This window comes from Dendrobium catenatum, unplaced genomic scaffold (genome assembly GCF_001605985.2).
Source record: "Dendrobium catenatum unplaced genomic scaffold, ASM160598v2 fragScaff_scaffold_1022, whole genome shotgun sequence".
Taxonomy (NCBI): Eukaryota; Viridiplantae; Streptophyta; class Magnoliopsida; order Asparagales; family Orchidaceae; genus Dendrobium; species Dendrobium catenatum.
Genome location: NW_021319484.1, coordinates 4,044,120 through 4,066,622, shown reverse-complemented (window position 1 = coordinate 4,066,622; position 22,503 = coordinate 4,044,120). Strand labels below are relative to the sequence as shown.

Here is a 22,503-nt window from a genome sequence, read left to right as displayed (position 1 = left end):
TATTCCTCTAGATTTTATTTTTTTTTAATGCAAATTTTATTGACCTCCTTTGAAGTGTAATAACTTTTATAGTACTAGAGCTAAGTTTTATGATTTGTGGAATTCTAAGAAATTTTTTGTGTTATTGATGGAATACTTTCCGTTAATATTAGATTTTAATTTAGGGTAGCATTAGGCTGATTGGGGTAGAGAATGCATTGCTGCTAGTTGAGTTGGATTATGAAGTAGATGATATCTATTAGAAGATGAGTATTCATGTTATAAGGCAATCTATGGTTAGCATTGGGGTTCTTCTATAGCACCCTCGGGTGAATTATTTTGAAGTGCCTCAACAATACTTATTATGCTAAGATTTTAAATCAACAAGAATAAACTCAGGGATTCTTAGCGCATTAGTGAGTTAACAATAACAATAACAACATCACGTGCAAAAGATGCACCATAGAAGGATGGGTGGAGGTTGTCATTTATTTGTGGTTTTCATTAATTTTGAGCAACTAAAGTTGATCAACCATCAATTTTTTTTGGAAAACCGGATCACTTAAGTTGAGAATTAGATCAATCAGTCTGAGATGGCTTTTGAGGCTCTAGGAGTGGATAGGCAACAAATGGTGGTGTTTGCAATATTTATGCTGTTGTTTGGCAGACAAACCAAGTGTTTAAGAATCTGTTCATATTTTTCTAAGCAGTTGTCTAGATTATCTCCATCAAAGAAGTTGAATTTTGTGTTAAGGCCACTCATACAAGTAGTTGAATTAGTTGCTTGTAAAAAATAAATATCCTTTTTCCTCTTGACATATTTTTGATCAGCTGCAACGAACTTGGGTGTATTCCCATGTTGACTTAAGATATGATTATTTTCAGTTCAGTGTCAACAACAACATAACAACAACATCAAACCTTTATCCCACTGTGTGGTCGGCAACATGAATCATTTTTCTCCATTGTCCTATTAAAAGTCAAATTCTCATTTAAATCTAATAAAGAAAGGTCATTCCTAATATTTTCTAACCAAATCTTTTTAGGTTTGCCTCTTCCTTTCTTTTTAGTTTTGCCTTTACTCTCCTAATCGGGTCATCGGAAGACCACCGTTTTATGTGACCAAACCATCTTAGGCTACTCTCTCTAATCTTATTTTCTACTAGAGCTACTCCAACCTTTTCACGTATATGCTCATTTCGTATCCTATCTCTAAGGGTAAAGCCACTCATCCACTTGAGCATCCTCATCTCTGCCACACTTAACTTAGTATTATGCTTCTCTTTTAATGGCCAACATTCGGCACCATAAATCATTGCAGGCCTCACTACCATCTTATAGAATTTTCCCTTAAGTTTGAGGTAACAAGCCCGATGCATTCCTCCACTCAACCATCCAACTTGAATTCTGCTGATAATATCCCCATCTATTTCACAATCACTCTGAACATAGCATCCATAGATATCTAAAACGTGTACTCTTATTAATGACTTGATCTCCCAAAGTCACAATCCCCTCACTAGGTCTGTTACTACTAAATTTACACTTCATATATTCCGTTTTAGATCTACTCAAGCGAAAACCTTTAGACTCTAAGGTTGACCTCCATAATTCATGTTTACCTTCAACTCCTCTAATATTATCAAGAAGAAGATTTATCATCAGCAAAAAGCATACACCAAGGTACATCCTCTTGCAAATGTTTAAGCGGAAACATCCATGACTAAAGCAAAAAGATATGGGCTTAAGGCAGATCCTTGATGTAACCCAACTGAAATAGGTAATACTTTGGTCAAACCACCTTGTATTTGAAACACAAGTAATAGCTGATGTATGCATATCTTTAATGATTTGAATATAAGCGTTATTAACTTCTTTTCTTTTCAAGAAACTCCTCCATAGCACTTCTCTTGGAACTTTATCATATGCTTTTTCTAAATCAATAAATATCATATGTAGATCCTCCTTTATTTTCTCTATATTTCTTCATCAACCCTCTTAATAAATGTATGGCTTCCATAGTCAACTTACCCGACATGAATCCAAATTGATTTTGAGAAACATTAGTATCACGCTGCAACCTATGCTCCATAATTCGCTCCTATAGTTTTAAAGTATGACACATTAACTTAATTCCTCTTTAATTCGCAATCTTGTGCATCATCTTTATTCTTAAAAATAAGAATTAACACACTCATTCTCCACTCATCTGACATCTTTTTAGTCTTCAAAATAGTATTAAAAAAATTTAGTAAGCCAGAATTCTTTCATCTCCTAAGCATTTCCACACCTCTATTGGAATATCATCATGTCCAACAGCTTTTCCACCCTTCATTTTCTTTAAAGCCTCTCTAACTTCGGTTTTACTAATGCGCCGATAAAAACAAAAATCTTTATTTTCCTTTAGGGTGCTAAGGTCACTATAGTCAATCTTATTTTCACAATCTTCATTAAAAAGTTTAGCAAAATATCTCATCCACCTTTGTTGAATATCATCTTCTAAGAAAAGTATTTTTTGATCTTCATCCTTAATACACTTGAACTAAATCCTTACTACTCCCATCTCTTTGTTTGGCTAATTTATACGTATATCTTTCTCCCTCCTTAGTATCTAATCTATTATATAAATCATTAAAATTTAAGGTATTTGCATCGCATATTGCTTTCTTAGATTCCTTACGAGCCTCTTTATATCTTTCCTAATTATCAACTTTTTAAAATTAAACAAATTTTTATAACAAATCTTCTTATTTTTAATCTTTTCTTACACATTTGTATTCCACCACGAACTATTTTTACTATTAGGAGCTTTTCCCTTTATACTCCAAGCACATCTTTTGCAATATTCTTAATATCACTAGCCACTTTTTCCCACATAACATTAACATCCTAATGCACAGATAAAATATTAACATCTAAAATCTTACTCTAAAAAATATTTTTGTTAATATTCTTTAAATGCCCCCATCTAATCCTAGAATACCATTTTACTTTATTTTTTATTTTCAGTTCAGTGTCAATGAAGGATAATTTCCTAAAATAAAATTTCAAACATGATATTGGCATTATGAGTTTTTGATATTGGCTTTGACTAAACTAATGCCTTAACAAATTTCATGGAATTAGTGCTCAAGCCTCAGCTCAATTTGTTATTGCCTTTATTGATCATATATTATTATATTTCAAGATTTTGATCGAATATGAGCAACATCTTATAGTTATTCTTGTGATTCTATGTGTTTAACAGCTTTATGCCAAGTTGAATAAGTGGTATTTTTGGTTGAAAGGAGTAATAACTTTGAATTATGACTTACCTAGAGCTGGTATTTTGGTAAATCCTTAAAAATTTAAACTATTCTTGAATGGAATAGGCCAACTACTGTATCCTAGTAGTAGATTCCTAGGTTTGGTAGGGTACTATAAGAGATTTGCTAAAGGATTTTTCAACATTGTCATAGCATTCTTTAAATTGATTGAAAAGAAGGCCAATTTCAGCTAGAACATGTCTGTAAGAAGAGTTTTGAGGAGCTTAAGTGTTGATTGAGGAGAGTGTTGGTACTTATTATTCTTTCTGGTGAAGATGGGCTTGAAGTGTATAATTATGCCTTCAATTTTAGGTTTGGGTTATATATTGCTTCAAAATAGCTTGGTAGTAGGTTATGCTTTAAGGCAGTTAAACAAATATGAGAATTTCCTACTCATGCTTTAAAACTAGCTATTATCATATTTTGATTTGAAAAATTATATGTATAGTTAGATTTCTGAGATTTTTATGGATCATATGAGTGTACTATCTATTCACTCATGGATTTGAATATGAGATAGAGGAGATGTAATTTTTTTAAGAACTATGATTGCTCCATTAATTATTATTCTGGGAAAGTTGTTGTTTTAACTTATGTACATAGCAAACAATTAACTGGTTATTTGCCTTAATTATTGGTTAAGAAGTGGAGTCTTTATTAGGAACTTTTTGGGTTTTGATTTAAAGTGCTTGGCAAAAACTTCGCATGATATTCTTAGTAGTTTGATAGTGCAGCATGAAATATTTCTAAAGATCAAGGAAGGGTAGCTACAAGAAAATTGTCTCTTGGCTTTGCACAAAAAGATTGTTCAAGGGAACATATTTGGAATTAATGCTCTAACTAGTTTTTGAGTAGATTGTGTAACTCAGGGTTCACAATTGAGGTAGGAATTATTGATTAAGATACATAAATTTATGTTCTCTATTCATTTTTATTGTACTAAGATATATATAAATCTATGTCAACGCTAGTGATGGTAATGAATGTAAAAAGATGTAAATTTTATATCCAAGTAACTTATTTAATAACATGTGAAGGGAAAACACTAGCGGCTGGTAGAAAAAAATGCGTGTTCTACAATTTTTTGAGTGGAAGCAATAGTATACTACTATGGATATTGTTAAGTTTTTGCCTAGATCTCATTAGGGTTAAAATTGATGTAATTGTGTGAGTCTGAGAGTAAATCGTGCAAATTGTTAATTAATGATTTGGGTTGTCGTAGGTGCCCTATATACGTAGGCGGCTCGAGGTGTCCAACTTGGTGAGTTAGCCCGTCGATGAGGTAAGATATGTATTCTAATAATGTATGCAAGTTGGTTGGGTATTGTTTTTATTTGTACATTCAAACTAGTTGTGGGTGACGGGTATATGTGTATTATTAGTTGTTTGGTTTAGCTTGAAATTCAGAGTCATACAAATTCCACATGTTACTTTTTGTAACTGGTGATTATGTTATATTATGTCACTGTGTACTACTCTATCTTATGATGACAATATGAATCATGCTGTCATACCTGCTTATATAATGGTACCTCTGACAGAAAGTCACAACCTAAAGAAGAAAAAAAAAAATAATGATAATCTAAGTCTGAGAAGATGTCATGTTAGGTTATGAATGAGTGGGGGCAGTACGACCCCGTAGAGACAGTGTGACCTTGGTGTGATATGAAGCTTACAAGCTACAATGTGAAGCCTATGAGTTCTGATATAAGGCCTACAAGCTATAATGGGCCATAGAGGCAATGTGACCTATGGAGCCTACGGGCTGTATACTTAAACCTAGACATCTTAACACCGAGGCTGATTGAAGAATTTTGAAATGAGTGGAAATCTATTTATGATTACCTGCAGTAATGTATGATGAACATATTGAAAATAATAAATAATGCATGATTTACAAGCAATATATCATTTTCATATTGAAGGCATCTAGCTTAATGCGAAGATATTAATATTACGTTTCACATGGTTCCTACCTAACAATATTTTCACTTGATACATTATAACATACTATTCATAATTCCTGTTAAATGGTTACATGCAATTTTCTTATATTCACTTATTGATGCTCATGTTAATTATGGCTTTCCCTGTACTTATCTACTATGTTAGTTTTCTTGTAGTTGCTCTGTATATGAACATTTTGGAAATGAAAGCATGGACAACTTTCACTTATGATTGATTTTTTAGTTATGATATTTTTTATAGTGGTGTTGCTTTTGAATGACAAGAATTTTATTGAAATGTAATGTGATATAAGGTAAATAATTTACAGTCTCTCCTCTGTTGCATTCTAAGTCGAATTTTGGGAGGCGGGTTGGCATAGGGTGTGACATGCTGTCTAGAGTTGGTGGGTGGCTGGTTGGGTGACTGGTGGGGGTGAGCGTTTTGGGTTTTTTTACTTCACAGTATAAGCTGCAAAGCTATAGAAAATCAGCAACAAAGAAGCAATAAAATAGCATAAAAGGTTTAGTAAAGGAAGTGAACATAACAGAGAAGAAGTGAGCAGAGAAATAAGGACAGGAAAAATCAGCCTGGATTAAGGGTTATTAGGGACTTTTTTGGTATTCTGAATTTCATGGATTATAGTTTCCTCTGATGTTAAATTGCCAGTGAAGTGGGTACCAATTGAGATGCCTTAAAATTGAGAGGAAGATGGTGGGGGATGATGGCCGACAAATTTAGAGGGTGGAGGAGAAGATCGTAGAAAAAATGGTGCAAAACTTTGACTCCATGGATACAACTTGCAGGCAATCTGCAAATGTAAGTTGAATCTTAATAAAAAGCACATGCTGCCTTGGAAATAATACAACAAGCACACAACATGGATGCTAAACATTTCATGCAGGAGGAGCTTTATTTTAACGTAATTATCAATCATAGCATGACCTAATACAAGCTGGAGGACCATTTTATGTAGAAGTGGACTCAAGATTGAAAGACAATAGAAGAAAACAAAGACACGAATGTCCATGCTAAGCTCAACAAGAATAAACCATAAAAAATCTTAACGTGGAAGGTTGTTCTCCAAGCTAGGAGGGATAGCCAAATTGAGTTGGCCAGTCATGCTAGAAACATGTCCAGTTAGAGTCTTGAAGAACTATATTAATCCCACATGAAATGTCCTATAAATGGGATTGATTTATTAGTTGGTTATAGTTTTGTTACTGGTATACTTATTTGAACTAATACTGTAATACTTGAATGGTAAAACAATACAGATATTAAAGGTCTTTGATTAACAATAATGTGATACTATATATAATTTTACCATTATGCCTTTTCAATTTTATTTTCTCTTTGAACTTGTTTTGTGCTCGAGTAGTCTCGCCTATTTATCATTCTGGGTTTGCATTCACCTGGCATTGCTATATTTTGGGAGGTGAAACTGTAGAAAACTTCAAAGCTTTTCATTGGTCAAGTCTATTTCAATGTTGTTATTGGCATTATTTTTATCCTACAAAATGCATTTATATTGATACCTTTTTATGCGCAATTAAGAAAAGATAATCATCTACATTATTTTATGTTGTTCTCTCCAACTTTACCTTCAGGTACTTGATTACTTTTCAATTCATTAATATTTTATTTTGATCTATGATCTTTATCCTTTTGAAGGTGGATTGATTCTTATCTAAATATGTATTTTAATCCTTCTTAGATGTGCCCACTTTTTTTTAAATTGCAGAGACTAAGGTATTCATTACCACATTCTGGCAAATTCCTACAAAATGACAGGGTTATTGGCTTTGCTGAAGTTTTAGTGGACTGCAATTACTGTTTTGCTGAGCAGTTTATCACTTAATTCACATGGTCAAGTCTACGAAAATGTGAGCTTTTTGTATACAGCAAAGCCAGAATGCCAGGCTTGCCTTTTGTTGATCATGAAGCTGCGTATGTATTTTACCTAATGTTCAGCATTTGGTTGTTTAATTGTCCGTGAACTGAGTTAGCCATAGCCTTTCTATTGCACTTGTATTCATATTCTTACTGTAGTATAACCTCACTTTGACTAATGAGATGATTATTGTTCTTTATTCATGTCAAATGGCTTGTTAATTGTCTTGATAATGCAGGGCCCTTGGCTGCAGTTGTAGCCGTTCTAGGACTGCTGATCAGATGTGCCGTCAGCAATCAAGGGTTTGCTTAACTGCTGCAGAGGAGCTTGCAGCTGAAGAAAGTCTTTCCATATACTGCAAACCTGTTGAATTCTATAATATTCTTCAACGCCGGGCTATTCGAAAGGTAAATTCCTTACTGCTATGGCTTTTCAAACCAATTTTTTTCTTCTTTCCCATCTCTTTAGTTCTTCAACTTTTAACACTTGTTGCTTCAAATGTTTAATTCGGTCATAATGATTTCTTGTTCTTCAGCCATCATTTTTACAGAGATGTTTACAGTACAAGATACAAGCAAAACTCAAAAGAAGGTAATAGTTTCCTCCAATTTAGAAATCATGTGGATGTTGAATGTTTGCTTATTACTTCATTAGGTGATAAAAATGATACTGAATTGGAGCGGATGCATTCTAGTTGGTAGTCATCTTGGATATTCTCTTAACTTTGTTTTCAAAGTTCTTTTTTATGTATATAGGAGCACGTGTTTAAGCATTCTTACCTTGTTCATCTTTTTAGTGGGAATTAGATAAGCAACTTCCTCTCTAGTTCAGAATAAACTTAACTAGTTATTGCTGCTTATGCTTTGGATACCTGAGTACTCATATCGATGACATTCTTTCAAATACCACTTTCATTAGATCCTTAAAACTTAATTATGTCGATTTCAATTGTATGCATGGATTTGTGATTACTTTGAATTTGCTGATCAGAAAGTTAATAAATTTTCTTTAACAAAATTGCTATCTTATTTTGGGGAAGCCATGCATATTTTGTTATTATTTGGTGCAATTTTTCTATTAGTATTAAAATCAGTACCATAATTTTTCTCAAATCTACAACTTGGTCTACTACAATTGCTTACCCCAAAAGTAAAGTGTCCTACAACAACAACAACAACATCAAGCCTTTATCCCACTACGTGGGGTCGGCTACATGAATCCTTTTTCTCCATTGTGTTCTATTAAAAGTCAAATTCTCGTTTAAACCAAATAAAGAAAGGTCCTTTCTAATATTTTCTAACCAAGTCTTTTTAGGTCTACCCCTACCTTTCTTAACATAAGTCAAATCTAATATCTCTACTCTCCTAACCGGGTCATCGAAAGGCCGCCGTTTTATGTGACCAAACCATCTAAGGCGACTCTCTCTAATCTTATCTTCTATTGGAGCTACTCCAACCTTTTCACGTATATGCTCATTTCGTATCCTATCTCTAAGGGTAAAGCCACTCATCCACCTAAGCATTCTCATCTCTGCCACACTTAACTTAGTATTATGCTTCTCTTTTAATGGCCAACATTCGGCACCATAAAGCATTGCAGGCCTCGCTACCATCTTATAGAATTTTCCCTTAAGTTTGAGGGGTACATTTCTATCACATAACAAGCCCGATGCATTCCTCCACTTCAACCATCCAACTTGAATTCTGCTGATAATATCCCCATCTATTTCACCATCACTCTGAACAATTGATCCAAGATATCTAAAACGTGCACTATTATTAATGACTTGATCGCCCAAAGTCACAAACCCCTCACTAGGTCTATTACTACTAAAATTACACACCATATATTCCGTTTTAGATCTACTCAAGTGAAAACCTTTAGACTCTAAGGTTGACCTCCATAATTCAAGTTTACCTTCAACTCCCTCTCTAGTCTTATCAACAAGAAGAATATCATCAGCAAAAAGCATACACCAAGGTACATCCTCTTGCAAATGTCTAGTGAGAACATCCAAGACTAAAGCAAAAAGATATGGGCTTAAGGCTGATCCTTGATGTAACCCAACCGAAATAGGGAAATACTTGGTCAATCCCACCTTGGGTTCTGGAGGCACAGAGATAAATGAGCTGCAGGCTATACATAATCTTTACATTATTTGGAATATAAGCACTGTGTGAGCTTCCTTTTTTTCAAGAACTCTGCGCAATAGCAGGGCGTGTGCTCTTGAAGTGTGATTCATAATATGCTTTTTCTACAATCAATAAGATATCAGTGATGTTCGCCAAGAGCGGCGCCTTATCCCTCTATTATTTCGCCCATCAATCACTTTTTAATAGATGTTGAGATTGGTTCCATAGCGACCTAATCCCCGGCATCGAATCCACAATTCCGATTTGAACATTCAGTTCACGCCGCACCTTAGCTCCATAACCCCTCGCCATCCCATAGTTTTAAAACGATGACACATTAACTTAATATCTATAATTCGCCAAACTCTTGACATCGACCTTTCATTCATTAAATAGCAAATTAACCTCATACTCATCTCCACTCATCTGCACCTAATTTTCAGAGTCTCAAAAAACTAATATGAAAAAGTTATAGATACATGAATATTCCCTTATCTCTAAGCTTTCAATATAATTGGGATCATCAGGTCCACAGCTTTTCCACCTTCAGTTTTACAATTAATCGACTTGAAAAACAGAAATCTTTTTTCATTTAGGTGGGCTAAAGGTCAACTACTATATCAATACTATTTTACAATCTTCATTTAAAAGTTTAGCAAAATACTCATCCATCTTTTGTTGAATATCATTTTCTAAGAATGTATTTTTGTCGTTACCATGCTTTAAAACAACCTTACATTACACTCAATCCTTACTACTCCTATCTCTTTGTTTGGCTACTTATACATATATCTTTCTCCCTCATTAGATATCTATCTATTAATAAAATCCACTACTAAGCTATGTTTTGCTCGCATATTGCTTTCTTAGCATCTTACGACACTTTATAGTATTTCCCAATTATCAGAATTTTAAAATTAACCCAAGTTTTTATAACAATAAGCTTTATTTTTTAATCTTTTTTCTGCACATTAGGATTCACACACCTAACTATTTTATACTATTAGGTAGCTTTTCCCTATTGAATATAGACTCTACAGGACATTCTATGCAATTTTGCACTCACAATCAGAGCTCACTTTTCCCCACATAATATTAGCAGCTCCATTCAAGCAAAAATCATAATGCTCACAAAAATATATTTAGTTAATATTTCTTAATGCACCCATCTAATCCTAAAATGTCTATTAAACTAATATTTTTATTTGCCACCTTATACTTATAAGTCCAAACTAATAATCGAGTTGGGTACAATAATTTACGTGATAATAATTACAATTTTTCAATCTAAACGATTTAATGTTTTAATAAGAAAAAGTCACCATCTGTTACGTGTAGGATCCTCTTTTATAGATGATGAGTATCTGTCCATATCTTCTTAATAAGGAATAAGCAATGAAAAATCATAAGTAACAACAAACCTATCATCTTGCATAATTCGTGCGTTTCAATCATCGGCCCCTGAACTTTAAAATCATCTACCTCGTCTATCAACATGTCATTTTAAATTTCTCTTCAATGCAAAAACTGTATTTATACAAAGATGGTATTTTGCTATTAAAGATAATCATATCTAGCTTTAAGTCTAATGTCAAAAATTTATATATAGAGATCATTTCCAAACTATGCCTGAGAGCATAAAGCACTTATAATATTAAAATTGCATCATGAAGCACAATCTGTTAAAGTGATATTCTTTCTACATCTATTAATTTTATAACTTAACCTTTAAACTCTTATCTACAATAACACACCATTTCTAGTACTGACCCACACCGGATACAAATTTTTAAATCCTAACTATCAACGTAGATCCTTACTCTCAACGCATTTTAGTTCCCTGAATGCCAAATAGAATTAACTTCTATAGCTCTTATGTATCTTAAGTTATTTTCATTATATCCTTGTAAGTTCCGATATATTCCAGTTCTATCCTATTATTAGTTTCAGTTCCTTATCCTAGAGTACTCCTACGTCATGAAGTAAGTTGCCTTTGTTAAATTAAATTGAGTAAATTTTAATCTATGAATTGACCCTTAATAACAATGCGCGCTAATATTAGGCGTCCAGTTAATTTTGGTTCCGTAGATTAAAATTCATTCTTAATTAGACGTGAATCTTAATAACTAATTATTAAGGATTTAATCCTGAATATTTTGCGAGAGTTTAATTAATCTTTCAAATCTATGTTGCACGCGATGATATGAAGCGAACGGAACGACACGATACAACGGACATAGTAAATTGTCTTAAAATACAGGATCGGGTACGACCGGACACATATTTTAATTTATAAATGATATAATTAAGAAATTAATCAGATAACATATATTAATGCAGAAAATGAAAGCAATCATTTGTAGACTGTAGTTTATTATAGTATAATAAAAGTAAGCATTCAAATGTTGCTAGTCAAAAACAAAAAACATAAATTGTCTAGCTCATGGAAGTTTCAACTATTCATAATAGTAAGGAATGGATAGACTTACTTCTTTGTGGTTATCTTTGAACTTTTATACATCTTCATAAATATCTTAGCTCCATTCAGGCTTATCAAGTGAAAGATTAACACAATTTCTAATATTCCCATTCATCAAGAGACCTCATATTCATCTCCAGCAACACATCCCACCTATGTTGCACCGATACGGATACGGCGATACGTGATACGACACGTACAGATACGGGACACCACCAGATTCTTAAACATACAGGATACGGATACGGACGGGATACGACATTATAATATATAAAATAACATAAAATAAGGACCATGATGTAAATATTTTTGAAATGACAAATAAATTGAATAAAACTAAGCATTAAATAATTTAAATGTCTATAAAACAACAAAAATAAGAAGATAAACTTGTCCAGCCACATGAAATTTCAACTATCAATATGAAGGGAAGATAAGGATTAGCTTCTGTCAGTGGTTTTGTCTTTTGGTTGCTAATCACTCGGATGAAATATCATAAAACTTCTAACTCAGGCTCATCAAAGTGAAGATAGCAAATTTTTTAAAATCCCATATCCTCAAGAGATATTCACAATCCATCTCCATTAGCAAACATGCCCACATCATGTTATTCTCCTCTTCATAGTAAGTTGAGTTTCCTTGGAGAGAAGTCAAAGATTATGTTTGCACATAAATTAATTTTTCAAACGTTGTGAGTAATTTTTATTTCTTTTTTGTCCATTGATTGGGATGACCGAGTATGTACTCCAATTCTTCATACAAGCATGAGGACTGAAATGTTGGCAAGCATTGTATGACGATTTTTGGAATGTAGGAGGCCACTAAAGCTCATGTATAATCCACCACATTTTTGGATCAATTCTCCACCTATCACACAATGACTCTTGGTCACCAAAGTCCTCTAAGTAACCAAAAAATTTAGCAAGCTCAATATTGACACTTCTTCTCTCCTCCTCATTTGGAAAATAATGCTTCAAACATGTCTTCCTCATATTTGAAATTTCTAAATCTTTCTGTGGAGAAACTCTTTGAGGATCCTCTTGAAGTCATTCTTTAGTTGAATATCTTCAAAAAATATTAAAATGAAATAATGAAAAAATACTGAAATTACTAAACAACAACAATGAGTCTTCATGAAGTGCCTTCCTCTCATGTCTATATATAATAATGAAAAATGTTGAAATTTACCTGGGATTTAGTGAGTGAGCTAAGCAATGTAAAGCTGTATTACTTTTGCGCCACCTATCTTCTAGAATAGCATAAATAACATCCCAGAAGCTTGAGCCTTCATGAAGTGCCTTCCTCTCATATCTATATATAATTTCTTTTACTTTTGCAAGCATTGAATCCCACATCTCATAAATGAGATGTAAACAAGACTTATCTGTATCATTTACTCTCAACATCTCATAAATTGGATCTGTGAAAGATGTATTCGATCTCATCCCACCATAAATCATCTAAAAGTTTCTCCTTTATATATCTAGCATTTCCAATATCATCTTTCCTATAACAGAACCATTTGTCACTGATCACCATAGCTTGAATAGTATTTTTTTTTGAATCTTTTTAACATCACTATAACCGAGGCAAACCGAGTTTCAGCAACTGCAAGCATCTTCAAATTAGAGAAGTCATTGAAATAGAGAGTCTCATGGAGTGATTCATAATAAAATTTCTAATTACAAGTACATCTCCAGCAATCACTGTTATCTAATGACATTCATTGTAGGTGATTTTGTTTGCCTTGGTATTCTTAGCTGCACAAATATTCTTCAAGGCAAGATTAAGCGTATGCACAAATCACGGTGTCCAGAAAATATGAGGATAGACTTGCTCTACAAGTAGTCCTGCAGCTCTACAAACAGGTGCATTATCAGTAATGACCTGGATGATGTTTGAAGGCCCCACCATCATGATAACTTCTTTGATTAAATTAGAAATGAAGAACTTATCCTTGTACTGTCTTTCACAGTTTACAGCTTTGATAAACATATGATAGCTCTTTGTTACAGCCATGAAGTTAAGAAGTGGTCTTCTTTGTGGATCTGTCCACCCATCACAAACCAAAGTAACTCCTTTTTCCGTCCAAACTCCTTTAGTAGGCTCGAGCAACTTCTCAATATTATCCCTCTCTTTGCAACAACTTCGTTCCAATGACATTATATCCAGGTGGCACGTATCCTGCAAGATTATTATTGCATGCATAGGTAAATGCATTCTTGTAATGTGGATTTCTTGCTAGGTTAAAATGAAGTCCAGCTGAGTAAAACATTCTAGCTATTTCTCCATCTAGTTATTCTCTCATTTGTAAATTAAATCATTTCTCCAAAGCACTCTCTACAATATATTTTCTTCTTTTTGGTTCAAATCCCTCCATCCGAAAAGGCTCCTTATTAATAGTACTGTCATCACTTCTAATCGAAGAAGATGATGAAGGATATGAAGCATGAGTGCTTGGAAGTGGAATATGTTTTGGAAGCTCTTTTTTACTCTTTTGCTCAGCTTCGCTGGTTTTTCTTTACAATTCAGCCATTTGTGATGAGCTTATATTCGGGCATACTTTAATTCCATGACCACTAATTTTTAACAAATGAGCTTTCACTCTATAATATGATCCTTTGTATGTAGCATTACAAAAATTGCATTTGAATGCAATATTGCCACCCCCTTCTAACGTTTTACCTATTTTTGTTACATAACCCCACAGAGGTTTGTTATCTTTAATATTGGTCTTTGATGGACCATCAGTAGACCCAATTCCTGCACCACTAGAGCTCATTATCCTACAAAGGATCAACACAAATTAATTCACATGAATTTGAAACATGAAATTTTTTAATTAAAAGTGTAGATATGTTGCACTTATGCTGGGGGTCCAAGGGGGCGCTGCCCCCTAGCGGGGTTCGACTTGTACCGAGCAGTACTGACCGGTACCGAGCAGTATTGAGTACCGAGTACTGAGTACCGAGTAGTACCGAGTAGTACCGAACGATACTGAGTATCGAGCAGTACCGAGTACCTACCAGTACCGAGCAGTACTGAGTACCAAGCGGTACCGAGCAGTACTGAGCGGTACCGAGTACTCAAGCGGTATCAAGTTCCGGTACCGAGCCTACAATTAAGAAAATGAAGAACGAAGAAAACAAACCTTCAATGCTCACGTCGCCTTCACTGTTAGTGTTGTCGAGTCGCTCCGTCGACGAAGGATTTTGTCGGCTTTAATGCTCTCGTTGACAAGCCTCTTTGTCGACGAAGGATGATCCTGTCCGCTTTTATGCTCGTGTCGTCGAGCCGCTCCTTTGACTATAACGAAGAAGACAAAGACCTATGCAGAAACGAAAAACCTAGCTCGCTGAAATGTTGAAGCCGCATAAATGAATAGGGATATCAAGCAGATAGCCGAAATGAATAAGGCAAATTGCGGTTTCGATCAAATTTAAATAATATTTTAATTGGACACGAGAAAGTTGTATCTGACACGTATCCGTGCCGTATCGGAAGCGTATCCATATCCGACACGTGTCCGTTACAGCATACCTCATAAATAGGCGTATCCGTGCAACATAGCATCCCACATCTTTTTATCTCTTTTCATATAAGTCGGAGTTTTTCTTCATAGAATCTGAAGGTTTGTATGCACTTAAACTAAATTTTCAGCCTGTTGTGGAGTAATTTTATTTCTTTTCATTGATTGGATGAAAGAGTATGTGCTCCAATTTCTTTAACAAAAAGATGAGGGTAAAACTTGGCCAAGCAGTTTTGTGGCGATTGTTTGAAGTGGAGGTGCTGAAGCTCCATGTATCAACCAACATATTTTCGGATCAATTCTTCACCTATCACGTAAGAACTCTTGGTCACCAAAGTTCTCTAAATAACAAAAAAATTTAGCAAGCTCTATATTGACACTTCTTCTCTCATCATCATTTTGGAAAATAACGCTTCAAACATGTCTTCCGCATATTTGAAATTTTTAAATCTTTCTGTGGAGAAACTCATTGAGGATCCTCTTGAAGTCATTATTTACTTGAATATATTCAAATAACATTAAAAACAAATACTATTAAATAATTATTAAACAATAATTGTGAATTAAATATTAATAATGAAAAAATGTTAAAATTTATTTAGGATTTAGTGAGTGAGTCAAGCAATGTAAAAGTGTGTTACTTTTGCTCCACCTTTTTCTAGAATAACATAAATAACATTCCCAAAACTTGAGTCTTCTTTAAGTGTCTTTTTTTTGTCTATATATAATTTCTTTTACCTTAACTAGCATTGAATCCCACATCTCATAAATGAGATGTAAACAAGACTTATCAGTATCAACAACTCTTAACATCTCATAAATTGGATCAGTAAAATTTAAGATGTATTCAATCTTATCCCATCATAAATTATCTAAAATCTTCTCTTTTACATACCTTACATTTCTAACATCATCTTCCCGATAACCAGACCATTTGTTACTGATCATAATAGATTTAAGCACATTTTTTATTTTTTTGAATCTTCTTAACATCACTATAACTGAGGCAAACTGAGTTTAGCCACTACAAGCATATTCAAATTAAAGAAATCATTGAACATTGAATGTTTCATTAAGTGATTCATAATAAAATATCTAAGGGATTTTTACATACATAACACTTCAAACTATTATATTTACTTATCTAACACCCAAAATATAATATTTACATACCTATCACTCAAATACACTATGTTTCATCTAAACTACCACTCCGTCAAAAAATCCTTGAATAGCCCACTCCGACTCGTGCGTGAAATCTCTTCTTCGTCGTTGAGTGTCTACCTGAAACCTGCAACACCACTGGAGCAGGAAGTCGAGATAGGAGGTCGCTGGAGAAGGCAATCGACGACAATAGTGGCGTGTGAAGAAAAGACGAGTTGATGAGAAATAGGATTTTGTTGCCGGCGCTACTATTGGCGCGTGAAGAAGAAGACGGACGGATGGTTGCGTCCTCTTCCTTATGATAAAATGCCTTGGCTGCTTGTGATAAGACAAGCTTGATACAAAACATAGCTGAACAGTAGAGGATATCGAAGAAGTAATTAAGAGATTAAAAACAGAGACTGATGTATTCAAGGCATGATTACATACTACAATGGCTTGTAGTTTCATTTATATAAACATAAGCAGAGAAAACAAATTATAGAAATGCCAGCAACAATTTCTTAAAAAGCAATGGTGAAGATTAAATCTGGTCGCCAGAGGAATCATGAGATTCATGATACTGCAAAAGTAGGCTACAGAGCAGAGAGGCGGAGGATGGATTGAAATTAATAAATGGTGAAAATGTCTTTAATGTCGTTTCCCTTCAAGGAATATCTCAAGAGATACGATTCAGGCGCAGATGAGCCGAAGAAATCCAATAAGAAGAAGAATAAGGAGAAGCTGAAGCCCATATCTGTCGGCGGTGTAGTTCTCGTCGTTGACAATGAACCCATCTAGCAAAAGCCCATGCAGCTAGATGATGCCGAGGAGGAAGACAAGCCTTACCATGGCATCAATGAAGATGGAAGCAGGTGGGTCTTGATTTCAAAGCCGTCTAGACACTCCAGCGACCAAGAAGAAGGGATTTCATCGCCCAAAAGACAGAGCCGGCACATAGTTTTGACGGAGTGGTAGTTTAGATTGAAGAGGTGTATTTGAGTGGTAGGTATGTAAATATTATATTTTAGTTGTTTGATAAGTAAATATAATAGTTTGAAGTGTCATGTATTAAAAATCCCAATATCTAATTACAATTGCATCTCCAACAATTATTGTGATCTAATGACATTTGTTATAAGTGATTTCATTTTCCTCAGTATTCTTAGCTGCACAATTGTTCTTCAAGGAAAGATTAAGCTTATGCACAACACATAAAATCCAAAAAATATGAGGATAGACTTGCTCCACAAGTAAACCTGCAGCTCTACAAACATGTTCATTATCAGTAAAGACATGGATGATTTTTGAAGGTCCCACCATCATGATGACTTTTTTGATTTAATTAGAAATGAAGAACTTATCCTTGTACTGTCCTTCACAGTTTACACCTTTGATAAATTTAAAATAACTCTCTATTACGGCCATGAAATTGATAAGTGGTATTCTTTGAGGATCTGTCCACTCATCCCAAACCAAAGTAACTCATTTTTCCTTCCATACTTTTTTGGTTGGCTTGAGCAACTTCTCAATGTTAGCCCTCTTTCTTTTCAATAACTTAGTTCTGATGGCATTATATCCTGGTGACACGTAACTTGTGAGGTTATTATTGAAAAGCAAAAGTAAATGCATTCCTGTAATGCAGATTCCTTGCTAGGTTGAAAAAGGCCAAGTGAGTCAAACATTCTTGCTATCTCCCCATTTAACTGCTCTCTCAATTGCAGATTATAGGCCTTTTCCAAAGAGCTATCTGCAACTGCGTTTCTTTTTCTAGTTTCATATCCATCCATCCCAAATGATCATTTGTTAACATTGATAGCATTAGTTCGAATCAAATAAGAGGATGAAGGATTTGAAGCATCTTAACTTGGAAGTAGAATATCTTTAGTAAGTTCTCTTATACTTCTTTGATCGGCTTCACTAACTTTCTTTTGTAATTCAACTTATTGTGATAAACTTATTTTAGGGCAAATTTTGGTCCCATGCCCAACAATCTTAAAAAAATGAGCTTTCACTCTATAATATGATCCTTATATTAGACATTACAATAATTTCATTTGAATGCAACATTACCTCCACCTTCAGAAGTTTTTCCTAATTTGGTGACATTTAATTGTTGCAAAGATGAGACATACAGTAAGTGCAGGAAATAATCCATATTAATTGAAAACAAATTTAAACAAGTGCTTTGCCCCATGTCAAATATGGCGTTGATGTTAGGAACTAGGATCAATGTATAATATATTAAGCTCTGAGTACTCTTGCCCGAATATTTAGTCACAAAACTCAGCAAGCAAAAATATGATAATTAAAGAAAAATGTCGCAGAGTAGACATAATCATAACCGTAAGAAAATTATTAAAGAGGTTATCACTTTCGTAGCACTAGAACTACATCAATAGAAGTTCAGAAGTTGGGGCATGAAATCATGATGATAAAATTTAGAGAACAAAACCTAATTTTGCTCATGTAAATTAGCAAAAAATATTCATTCATTTGTCATGCTCGAGTCATCAAACACCAAAACAAGATAGAAAAAACCAATATTAAATTAAACAGCTCGAATTCCATGTGCAATAAGTGATAACTTCATACTCAAGTTGGTAAAATTTTAAATTATGCTACGAGAATAAAGATTGTTAGAGATATAAAAACTATTAAAGCCATATGCTTTTTGAATACCAGTATAGATCCGAACCTTGGTGTGGCCTCGTATCGTGTAATCGACGATGGAAACGAAGCTTGCGGCCGCTTGGCCTCGTCTCGCGTAAATAAATGCTCATCTTGCTTATCCTCTTCTCGCGTACTCTCTCATCTCGCGTATCACCTCGCCTAATCTTGCATACGCCCTCGTCTCGTCTGCTCAGCGTTGGCCGACTCTCCTCTCCTGCTACTTTGACGAAATAAAGAAAAAGAAACCTAGATGTACGCTTATCGTCGTAGACATGAAGAAGCCCTAATGCCTCATCTCGCTGGTTTTGAAATGAGTGAACCTTGCTTGTAGCCGCGAAGTAAATAAGTGCATCATATTTTTGGAATTTTTTTCGTTTTTCAACGGGACGCGTATCCAATATGCTTATCCTTTTGAAATTAAAAATTATTTTAAGCTGTATCCGACATGTATAAGTGTCGTATCAAACACGTATATGATACAAGAGGCTTGCATATATATGTATATTGGTGCAACATAGGTTAAAATTTAAGGATGGGTGCATAAAGGTGGGAAGAAAATTTGTGATCATCATGAAATGCATTCATATGAATAGCTTGTGTACACTGTAGTGTAAAACTATGGTTAGGGGTTGTGTTAGCATTTTTTGGGTTTCACTTTTATAAAATTGAATCAATCATGCTATGCCTCTTAGCTATCATCATATTCGGTACATTTGAATGATGATTGGTCATGTTCTCATGCTTATTGGCCACTCAACTAATGGAGTACGAACAAGCTCTCTGCCAGTGAAGTGAACTAGGGTTCCACTTTGAGTGGTTATGCCTTTGGTATGTTGGATCAAGGTTCTCACCAAACATTTAGAGTCGGGGCTCCATGTCAAAATCTTGAGCTAGCTTAGGGGCTGTTTGGGATCGAATTTGCGCTTGGATTTAAGCAAAATTTACGGTAAATCCAACAAAACAATTATCAAAGTTTATCTAAATCCGACGCCTGCATAAATTCAGAATTTACGGCGTAAACCTGCGTAAATCTAAATCCGTTCGAGAGACGGATTTACGAATTTACGAGCAGAAGAACCGCGTGAAAGTGGGAAAAATATCATTACCCTCACAACCCTAGCCTCTCCAATTTGTGGTGTCCTCTCTCAATCGTCATTTTTTCTGCACCGACTATGCTTCTTCGGCCTTAGTTCTACGAGCAAGCATTCGAAGAAATGACGACGAGAAAAAGTAACCGTAACGAAGAAATGAGGAAGATGAAAATAAAACCCTACATGGGCTAATTACTAGGAGAAGAGAAAAAAAGCAACAATAACTATCAGTATGATGACTAATAGTATAATTAAATACTATAGTTTAGTTTAATTGAACAATTATTAGTATAATTAATAAAAAATAAATATAAGGTTTAATTAATATATTTTAAAATACAAATAATTATTATCTAATTAATATTATAAATAGTTAATTAGTAGTATTTTTTTTTTATTTTTTTAATAATTAATTAATTAGTAGTAGAATATGTAATTGATTTATAAAATAATTAATAATTAAAACTAATTAAAAATTGCTTAAAAATTTATTAATTCATTAGTAGGAAAAATAGTTAAATAATTAGTTATTCTAACTATTTAGCTTCACTACTTCACAACTAATTTAATTATGAAGTTATTTCAACTGTTTAGCTCTTGTACTTTTCAACTATTTTATCATCTACTTTAAATCTCTAACTGCCTTAAATCCTCAGATCTTTGCCAAACAGTTTCTCTTGATTTAATATTTGTTATACCAAACAGTTTTCAAGATTTAACTGCCTCAAGATTTAGTAAATCCAGATTTACAGGATTTACTAAATACCACTAAGTTAAATCCAATTCAATACTAAATAGCCCCTTAAGCTTGCTTATCAAATGAAGTAAACTCTTATGTCCTAAACACACTTCTTCAAGTCAAACTTGAGCTTATAAATAAACAATATTCATGGCTTGCCTCTGGGTTCTTATCATTCATGTGTTGCTTCTCTAAATCTTAAGCTTCTATATTGTGTTTCTCTGAACAACTCAATCAAGTTTGTACAACAAGCTCTTTATAAGTCACCATTAATCTTGAAAGTACAATTTGATATACGTTGCCTCTCTGGTTTGTTTTGGATATCTTAGGTTGAGAGGAGGCAACCCATGATTGATAATTAGACTCATGGATGTTGTGACTCAAAATATTTTAATATTGGTGGATTGGGTTAACTTATAGATTTCAATTATATGATTTTGATTGGCTTTACTCTTTATCAACAATGCAATCAATTCCATAACTAATATTAAATTTGAGTCCATGAAATCTCTTAATTGTCATTGTTTTTCTATGATCTGGAGGGCTAATCAACTATGGTGGGTTCATATTCTGTATTTCCAAAAAATAATATTCAAGAACGGGAAAAATTTAGTTAAACAATCTTAATCTACCACAACAACAACAACAACAACATCGAGCTTTTTATCCTACTATATGGAGTCAGCTATTTGAATCATTTTTTCTCCATTTTGTCATGTTAAGAATAAAATTCTCATTTAAATCTAATAAAGAAAGGTCATTTTTAATATTTTCTAACTAAATCTTTTTAGGTCTACCTCTACATTTCTTAACAAAAGTCAAATCAAATACATCTATTTTCCTAAACGAGTCATCGGAAGGTTGCTGTTTAAGTGACCAAACCATCTAAGGCGACTCTCTCTAATCTTATATTCTACTGGAGCTACTCAAACCTTTTCACGTATATACTCGTTCCATATCCCATCTCTAAGAGTTAAGCCACTCATCCACCTGAGCATCCTCATCTCTGCAACACTCAACTTAATATCATGCTTCTCTTTTAATGGCCAACATTTTCCACCATAAAGCATTGCAGGTCTCACCACCATCTTATAGTATTTTCCCTTAAGTTTGAGGGAAACTTTTTTATCACACAACAAGCCCGGTACATTCCTTCACTTTAGACATCCAACTTGAATTATACTTATAATATCCCCATCTATTTCACCATTAGTCTAAATAATAGACCCAAGATATCCAAAACGTATACTGTTATTAATAACTTGATTGCCCAAAATCACATTCCCTCTCTAGATCTATTATTACTAAAATTTCACTCCATATATTCCCTTTTAGATCCACTCAAATGGAAAACCTTTAGACTCTGATGTTGACATCCATAATTCAAGTTTACCTTCAACTCTCTATCTAGTCTTATCAACAAGAAGAATATCATCAGCAAAAAGTATAAACTAGGGTACAACCTCTTGCAAATATCTAGTGAGAACATTCATGACTAAAGCAAAAATATATGGGCTTAAGGCTGATCCTTTATGTTTTTTTTTTTTTTGATAAATTTCAAACATTGCATTAATAGGCAAAAGCAAAGCTAATTA

At 33.9% G+C, this 22,503-nt stretch overlaps 1 protein-coding gene across 8 annotated transcripts in view; it reads left to right on the top strand.

Annotated features, from left to right (window-relative positions):
• LOC110110256 (polycomb group protein EMF2B) overlaps nucleotides 1-22,503 on the top strand; it is an 81,063-nt gene that overhangs the window by 3,309 nt on the left and 55,251 nt on the right. For 5 of the 8 annotated variants that reach the window (XM_028697958.1, XM_028697964.1, XM_028697960.1 and 2 more), the window contains exons 1-3: nucleotides 6,973-7,178; nucleotides 7,361-7,529; nucleotides 7,658-7,713. In XM_028697958.1, coding sequence (XP_028553791.1) covers nucleotides 7,144-7,178; nucleotides 7,361-7,529; nucleotides 7,658-7,713 — 260 coding nt within the window. In that variant the 5' untranslated portion in view covers nucleotides 6,973-7,143. Of the gene's footprint in view, nucleotides 1-4,506; nucleotides 4,567-6,972; nucleotides 7,179-7,360; nucleotides 7,530-7,657; nucleotides 7,714-22,503 lie in introns of those variants that run through there. The other 3 variants (XM_028697962.1, XM_028697961.1, XM_028697963.1) reach the window with 2 other exon arrangements.